At 32.2% G+C, this 9,587-nt stretch overlaps 1 protein-coding gene across 3 annotated transcripts in view; it reads right to left on the reverse strand.

The window, feature by feature from the left end:
- Positions 1–9,587, reverse strand: part of LOC126743632 (adhesion G protein-coupled receptor E4-like) — a 747,227-nt gene that overhangs the window by 154,681 nt on the left and 582,959 nt on the right. For all 3 annotated transcript variants that reach the window (XM_050450819.1, XM_050450821.1, XM_050450820.1), the window contains one exon: positions 5,233–5,352. In XM_050450819.1, coding sequence (XP_050306776.1) covers positions 5,233–5,352 — 120 coding nt within the window. The remainder of the gene's footprint in view (positions 1–5,232; positions 5,353–9,587) is intronic.

The following is a 9,587-nucleotide window of genomic DNA, read 5'->3' on the forward strand; positions in this document are numbered from 1 at the left end:
CAAAAGCAATTTCAAATAATTGGTGAGATAGTAGTTAATCCTCAAGAATCAACTTCCTCCATCGCGAATGAACATGAGGTTTGTCCTTCTACTGTATGGAGACTTTTGAAAAGGAATAAGTAACATCCATACAAAATCCAAAAGGTACAGCAGTTAACTGAAGATGACCCTGATCGAAGAATAGAATTCTGCGAAACTATGACGGAAACCATTGCACATCATCCTACCTATCTCCATAATATTTGTTTTAGTGATGAATATACATTTTTTCTCAACGGTAATGTTTATAGATAAAATTGTCGTTATTGGAGTGACACTAATTCTCACGTCTTCCGGGAAACTCATACTCAATATCCAGCAAAAATACTCGCTTGGGCAGGGATATTGCGAAACTATATTGTGGGGCCTCTATTCATCGAACAAAATTTAACAGGGGAACTGTATTTGGATATGCTGGAAAATACTATTGACCCTCGAAACGAATCCTAATGAATTCGATATGGATATTGTATTTCAGCAAGATAAAGCTCCACCACACTACTCCAGACAAGTTCGAAACTATTTAGATGACAATTTCCCCGGTCGTTGGATTGATTGTCCAGAACCTGTGGAATGGCCGGCTCGCTCGCCAGATTTGACACCTTTAGTTTTTTTTTATGGGGCTATTTGAAGCAAAAGGTGTACGAAACTGAACCTACTTCAGTTTAGTATTGGATTTACGACAGATAATAACGAATATTTGCAGAAATATCGATGTTAGTGTATTTAAAAATGTTCGGTGTGAAATTTCGGACCGACTGTTCGTGTGTCAAGAAGTTCAAGGCACACATTTCCAGCATCTTCTTAATTGAACTCAATGTATTTATTAGATACATTAAGTTAAATGTCAATGTATTCAGGTAATTATTAAATGTACCAATATTTTATAGTAGGTAAAGATATTGAATTTATATTCTAGGGTTATAAAGTACTCGTCAGGAGCTTCAAAATGATGTGCCACAAGACCACCCTTTCAGTTTAACTTTTTTTCCAAGATGGCGCCTAGCAGCCATCTTGAAATTTTTATCTGTCAATTTTGCTTTAAGACATATAATTCATTCATCAATTGCATTACCTCAAGTTTTAATATATTAAATTCATCCGTTCAAAAAATAAAGAGGGGGGGGGGACATTAAAGAAAAGCACCGTATATAGTTTTCATCGTTATTGTTTCGTAAAGATTGTGTTAACCCATATTTTACCAGGGCATGAAAAAATAACAATTTTTCGAATAGCAATATTTATTATGTATTAAAATAGGTTAGAAAAGGAGATTATGAAACAAAAAAAAAGTTCCATTCAAAAACTTTCAAAAAAGGGCATGTTGCGTTTTCGCATGATTGGCTTAATATATAAACAAAAAAAACGTAATTTTACTTTTTATGGTAACGCTCAAAATAATCGGTATGGAGGGGCACGTTGCATTTTTTACATAAAAATACCGTTTGACTACTACATATTTTGCATTTACGTCTGGAGAGGAGCGATTTAGTGATAATATGACCGATATTATCATATCTTTGCTCAAGAACTGCCCTAGGGGTAGTAATAGATGTACGAATGGAAGATTCAGTTTTTATCAGGCGAAGAGCAATGTACGATTTAAAGTCTAGTTGACTAATATTTTTGTCACTGACAATGTTATAAACCTTCCAACAATTGACTAAAGTGCTATCTATAGTGTTAACAAACAAAGGCCACCACCACTTTTTTCCAGATATCCCTATTCTATAATTGGCTATCCCGTTATCGTGGAGATCTACTTCCCCCATGAATTTGTTGTACATCATGATAACATTAGGTTGCTGAATAGGATTATCTTTTTTTGCTTTACGGTCATACCTTTTAGCTCTGTATAATGGTTCGTCATTGTAATGGTTACTTATTACTGTGACCACTGAATTATCGTTTCATCTAACTAATGAGACCCCACTGACAGTGTCATGAGCCGAAATGTAGTAGCCGCTTTTTTGGTTTAGAAACACTTTTGGTCCCTTCTAAAGGACAGCGGAGGGTTCTGTTTTCCCTTATAGTTCCGCTCGCAAAATAATCTTTATCGGTGAGATATGAAAATAATTGAAACGAAGAAAAATATTTATCAAAAAATACCTGATGCTTCATATTCACTATAGACAATAAATCAACAAAAACTTGCCCACCCATACCTAATACAGATTTTTGTTTATTTGGATTTGCTCCTGCGTATGGAATGAACTGATATAAATAACCGTCTGACGAACAAATACACCATAATTTAAAACCAAATCTAACGGGTTTACCCCTAATAAACATTTTGCAGGAGTGCCTGTCAAAGGAAGGAACCATTTGTTCGTCAATAGACAGACAGTGTGAAAATATACCAAACTGCAATATTTTCTGATTTATGTGATCAAAAAATGGCCTAAGCTTACAAAACTTGGCATTGTTATCTAACTGTGCGTTATCTGACAAATGGAGGTTTTTTTTATATTGTAAAATTTATTTCGGTTCATACATTTTTTTACAATGTCTTTCCCCTTGTCTTCATCAGTTGACCAATATAGTTGTGTTTGTGGTAGTTTATGATAACCTGTAAATATTTGCAGTCCTATAAACTTTAGTAATTCATATTTATCCAACTCAAAATAATGTCGATTATTGTCTTTTGCATATTTTTCCGAAAATGTTACAATAAGATTTAATACTTGGTCATCAAAGAACAAAAAGAAAATGTCTAAAGGTGACTTTCCGTGGAGTAAATTTACCAATTTCTCAAGCGCAGGGCACCGTCTATAGATTACAACAAGTCAGACCACTCGAGCGGCCCTGAAATCGATTGCCCCACCCCCCGTTCCTCACCTCGCCTTGCATCGGCTGGGTAGAACCCAGGTTTAGTTTTCGCAAGTACGTTAACTTGTGTGCATCTGCTTCGCGAGAGAGTTTTTGCTTGTAGCGTTTTAGACAATAATTTGGTTACATACTACTTGTATAAATATAATTACCCAATAATAAAGTAGTATATATTTCATCCCTATATGTTAAATATTTTGTTCTGTATTTTGTGCTTTACATAAAAGTATTACAATCTTAAAAAATAGTTTATTATTTATTTTCTCCCCGTAATGTTACTGGAATAGTTTTAGCCGATTTTACAACCTATTATCCCAAACCAACACACCCCACTTCTTTTTGTCGGCCACCAATGTCGGCGTTTAAGACCCGGTAAATTTTGATATTTTAACATAATTTATATACATATATTTACTATACACACAAATGAATACAAAGTATATAATTTACAAAACTACTTATTTAGCGCTTATTATGATAATTGTTTGTTATTCTTTTGCACTTTTGTATTTTTAAAACGACCTAATTCAAAAATTAAAATAACCCATACCGTATTTGAATTATTTTATATTTTTTAGTGCGTTTAAATGTGTTTATTTATTTTAACTTTAGATTTATTTTTTTAATATTCATCTCTAAAATTTCCACAAATATTAAGTAAAAACTTGTATTTTTTGATAAGACTCCTAAAAATGTAGCAAATTTAAACAATTCAACAAGTAAGGTTTTTTTCAAATTCACTTTTTATATATTATATTTGACTTAAAAGGCAGCTATTTTGAATCCGCCATATTAAACGCTTCCAATTTATTTAAAAGTTCAAATTCATTGAACTGATCAAAACTTCTAGATACACCAATTTTAGAAAAGGGAAACTCAAAAACATTTTAAAAACTGTCCTTGTTATCGAAAGCCAAGCACCTACAAAATTTGAAAACAATCTGACAAGTAGAAGTTATAGTTTAAATAAAATTCTTAGATTTGTTATATACATACATACAAACATTGCTACATAAAGGCAAAGAAGTGAAGCTAATATAAAAAATATGTAAAAACGTTAATAATTAAGAAACACTGTCATATAAACACATTCTATTCCAGTCCTATAAAAAAGTTCCTATTTTATGACTTAAAATAGTTCTTATGAATACTCCTCGTATAAAAATAATCAGCGCGCCTCAGAATTTGCTTTCATCGATATTTACGATAAACCCTGGTAAACGCTCGTACGCAGCAAACAGCGGGATTCAAGGTCAATTTTGCTTTAACACGGGCGGTATAGGAAGTGGTCTGACTTGTTGTAATCTACAGACGGTGCGCAGGGCCTTCATTTGAAATAGGCTGGGACATCATAGGAATTGAACCCTTTTTCCATTTTGGTTCCTTACTTTGAAATTGGCTGGTGCTAGACCTTTCGATTTTACGTTTCTTTTCTGCCAAACTCTCATCATCAGACGAATCTTAGTCAAATTCATTGTCCTGTCTTATCTGTAATTCAAATGTGCCCGCTATGTCCACATCATTTTGGCTGTTTTTTTCGTTTACAGCAATTACATCGTCATCTATATTTTCGTCATCTATCTTGTTATGGAGGAATATAAACAGCATCAATTTCAACTAAAAATACTTAGTAGATCTTGCCAACATCTCCGGAATGTTCTGCTTCCAATTTATCTACTACTTCATATAAAGCACTCTCCAGCTCTTTTTGCGTAAGAAATTTAGGCATGTTTTTCGAAAATACACATACACTTAGCACCGATTAAAATTCAATATTACTAAAAACTTTCTTACACACAAACACACACACACAAGCCTAAACCGCAATATCTCTAGCTGATATCGGTGGCAACTCAAGCGCTATTTCGACCAAAATACAGATAACGTATTTTCCCAGTGATGCGTTTTCGCAACATTTAAAATTTGGAGTCAAGTATTTTGGAATTTGTAACATTTTTTTATTGTCAGTAAAAAAAGGTAAATACACACATGTGTTAGCAATACGATTCAGCTAAACAAATCTCGCCTGTATTATGCTTACCAATAATAAACAATAATATTCGAAAGTGTGTTTAGACATTAAAATTTTGCTTGAATTGGAATAAAAATTTAAAAATCAAAACACTGGTTTATTTATTGAGTGTTTTAAAAATCTTTTTAATTCAACCTTAGTAAATACTATAGTAACGTTAGATATTTAATTTTTTATTTTGTTTATATTATAAAAAAAAATTAATATGACTGTTGCGTTTTCGCATCATTGGTAAAAATGGGTTAATCCAAAACGACTCAAATATTGATATATAATATATTTTTTAAATATAATATTAATTTTTTTAAATAAATGAATTAACAATCACTTACCAGCAATGGTGTCTTTTAAGGTCGTGAATATCCAAAAGCATTCCGTTTTTATCACAAAACTGTACAAAGATGCTTATAAGAAGAATGATTGCTGGGACACCCCATCCAAAAAGCGAATATCTGAAAAATAAACACAAATTTAATAAACAAGTGAAAACATATTTATGGTTATAGTGAAATGTCTTTTTAAATTAATACAATTTACCCTGAGAGCGTAAATCATTGCGCGAATTAGTTATTTTAAAACATAAATTACTGTTAGGCTGTCCTAGTTTCTTTCATTTTACATTTTATATTTATCCGGCTTTACCGTTTTAAATTGAATTTTATGGGAAGGACAGAAGCCGTTTAATGGCGCTGTAAAACTGGGATTTAGATATCCCAGAATTTTTCTCGGTCTTAAGAACTTTCTTTTATTTTGGTATAGAAATAGAAGACTTAACTAAATTCGCCAGATGTGACCATTGTCATAATAACATATGTACATAATAACAAATGTCATAATAACACTTTTTTTATTACTCGTCAAAATTTATTAATTAGTTAAAATTACTTAATTTTTGGTATTTTTATAATTTTTTAGCTTTAAAAATAATTTATTTTACGGCTTATGGATGTTTCAAAGTTTATATCTATTCATAAATGAGCATCTTGTCAAATGTTATTAACTTATCATTCCCTTTACATCGTGGAGGAACAACTTTATTCTTACTTACAAGTCATAAGTATAAAATGTCAACAGTATTTGAATAAAAGAGTATTTAAGTAGATAAATAATGTATTTCAGTAAGAGACTTAAATAAAAAGGAGAGAGGGCTTCAAGAAGGTGAAGTCTAGTATTGCTATTTAAGCTCAGCCTTTTACGGACAGTATAAGTACAAAAGTTTAGTTATCGATAATAATAATATTCTACATTTACACTACATTTACGTCTTTTACCTTAGCAATACTAAGAAAAAGAACACAATTTAATGTTTTGTTTTGAGCTAAATATAGCATAATTTACTTTGCCTTTTTAATTTATTTTTAATTTTAATTTTTTTTAACTGTATTTTACTTTTTTCAGTAGTTCGTCTCCTTTATAGTTTAGCATTATGCATAATATTAGCTGTTGTGTGAGGCTACAAAAGAACACTAATATTCAGTCAGTGACATTTTAATCACTAATCACAATAACCATTTTGAATTTCAAATATATCGTAAATCTACAGCCACAGATACAGTGATACCCTTTACCTCGAATCATCCTTTTAGCCAAAAACTTGCCGCTTTTATTTGTTTTTTTCATAGATTGTTCAATATTCTACTAAACGATATTAATTTAAAAAAAAAATTAATATAATTTTACAAATCGCTCGAAACAATGGATATCCTATAAATGTTATTAAGAAGCTATATAACAAACATTTTTTCAAAAAACTTAATAAACCATTACTCAGTAAACCCAACACCCTCGGATCTTATCGATCTATTACTTACTTTGGCAACGTCTCTTTTAGTGTCGCACAGTGTTTTAAATCTAATGAATTTGTCACTAAATCTAATATTTGTTTTAAAACCAAAAACAACTTGGCAAAACATTTAGTAAACACTAAAGATAAAATACCGATAACACACCGATCTGGAGTTTACAAGTTAACTTGTTCCCACCCATTATGTGATATCTGTTATGTCGGCCAAAGCGGAAGGAAAAAAGTCAGAGTCAACGAACATTTAAGACTTATCACGCGAAATAAAAAATACTTTTATTAACAATACCAATTCTCCTTTTGCGAACCATATATTAGAGTCTGGCCATAATTTTGATCCGGGACCTAACACTGAGGTTCTGCATGTTTGTGAGAAAGGGTTACAGTTGGACTTGTTAGAAGCATTTGAAATAAATAGGGCCATAAACTTCCCAGACTGCACATGCATTAATGAGTAAACTAAGTTTGACAGTTTACGCTTTTTTGATTCATTTAGCCCTAGAGAATAACTTTTACCTTTATTGTTTTTAACTCTTTTATCTTATAACATTTGTATTAATCAAAATTTAAAATATTTTATTCAACGCAATTAGATTATGATGAGAGTATAGCCCATAGTCCAAGCGGCGTGGCATCTCCAACAGATGAACTATTAATTCACAATGATTATGACTTACCAGAGGAAGTTCTCAACATTTTGGGTGATGATCCGTCTATAAAGGATTCTGAACAAGTTAAAGTGCACCCTGCCTTAGCAAGTCGTTGGAGTAATATTTTAATAAAATGACTGTCTGAGGCGGATACTGCTGGTATTTTACAAACATACAAAATTCCGGTTAATTGCCCGTTATTAGTTCCTCCAACACTAAACCCAGAATCATACACCATTATTCCTCAAAACATTAGAAATAAGGATAATGCATATGTCCAATTTCAGACAAAATTAGGTATGGGTTTAGCAATTTTAGGAAAAAATATTGACGGCATCCTAAACGAAGCGGAGAATATGCCTCCACTATGCAAAGAAGTCTTACTACCTGGTTTATCAGATATAGGGCGTCTTCTTACGAGCCTATTTTATGATTTAACCATGGCACGACGCTCTTTCATTTATCCTTATATGAATAAGGATACCAAGGAACTCCTAGAAAAATGTCCTCCCTCTGACCTCCTTTTTGGACCAGATATTTGCGAAAAAATTAAAGCAGCTAAAACTTTGCAAACGGCCAGCAAAGACATGAAGCCTATTCCCTCAACATCTGGGTTTAAAGCTCCTAGGGTCGCAGGTGGTTTTAGGAAAAAAGAGGTGAAAGGGGAGGGGGCATATAAAGGGAAACCATACAAAAATTTAAACCGGTATCGCCCTGCCCGTCAATCGAGGGAGACGGGACAGCAGAAAGGGCGAACCTCGAAGGACAACTTCAGAAAGAGATACAGAGGAAGGAAATAAACGAAGTATGTTTATACCGAACTGCTGGTCGACTTTCAAAGTTTTGCGAAAATTGGAAATTTATAACTTCAAATTCCATTATTTTAAGATGGATTAAAGGTTACGACATACCCTTAAGCGAGCCGCCAATCCAAACTAATCCCCCTAGATCTATATCTTTTAGTAAAACAGATGAAGAATTTCTATCAAAGGAAATTGATAAATTACTAACACAGGGGGCGGTTGTCAAGTGCGAGCCACTTTACGACCAATTTTTATCAAACTTTTTCTTGAAAAATCAAATGGGAAAAAGCGATTTATTCTCATTTTAAAACAATTTAATGTATTTGTCGAAGCTCCCCATTTTAAACTAGAAGATATTAGAACTGTTTTAAGGCTCATTCAGAAAGATTGGTTTCTAGTTTCCATTGATTTGAAAGACGCTTATTTTTTGGTTTCTAAGTCAAATGAATATCGAAAATATTTGCGTTTTGTCTTTAAAAATCAATTATATGAATTTACGTGCCTACCCTTCGGTTTATCATCAGCGCCTCATGGATTTACCAAAATCCTTAAACCAGTTGTACAATATTTTAGAATGCAGAACATCATATGTGTAAATTATTTGGATGATTTTTTAATTTTTGGTGAAACTTTTACGGATTGTAAAATTAAATCTGAAAGAGTTATAAATATTCTAAAATCTTTAGGTTTCATCATAAACCCAGAAAAAAGCATTTTGGTACCTTCAAAAAGGTGTAAATTTTTAGGCTACATTTTGGATACTAACTCCTTAAAAATAGAGCTTCCTTTAGAAAAAAGGGAAAATATTAAATACTGGATTTTATATTTTCAAGAAACTAATAAAACAAAAATCCGGAAATTTGCTCAATTTATAGGATTATTAATTTCAGCCTGTCCTGCAATAAAATATGGCTGGATGTATACGAAATTATTCGAAAGGGAAAAATTAAAAGCTATCCAGGAAAATGATATGGATTTTAATAAATCTATGATAATTTCTTCCTTATCAGATTTCAAATGGTGGTTGCAAAACATCGACTATTCTTATAACGATATCAAACAAGATTCCTTTAATTTAGAAATTTTTACAGACTCTTCACTCTCTGGATGGGGAGTTTATTGTAATAATGAGACTTTTGAAGATAAAAAGAACCACATAAATTTCTTGGAACTTCAAGCTATTTTTATAGGTCTTAATTGTTTTGCTAGATCATTGAGAAATTGCAACATTTTGGTACGTTGTGACAATACAACAGCCGTGGCCTGTATAAACCGCATGGGCAGCGTAAAATACCCTAACCTGCACGATCTATCCAGAATGATTTGGCAGTGGTGCGAGCAATGCAATTTATGGGTTTTTGCATCCTATATTAATACCAAGGACAACTGGAAGGCAGACTTAGAGTCGCGAGCTTTACAATCCGAGACTAAAT

This window comes from Anthonomus grandis, chromosome 13, assembly GCF_022605725.1.
Source record: "Anthonomus grandis grandis chromosome 13, icAntGran1.3, whole genome shotgun sequence".
Classification (NCBI taxonomy): domain Eukaryota; kingdom Metazoa; phylum Arthropoda; class Insecta; order Coleoptera; family Curculionidae; genus Anthonomus; species Anthonomus grandis.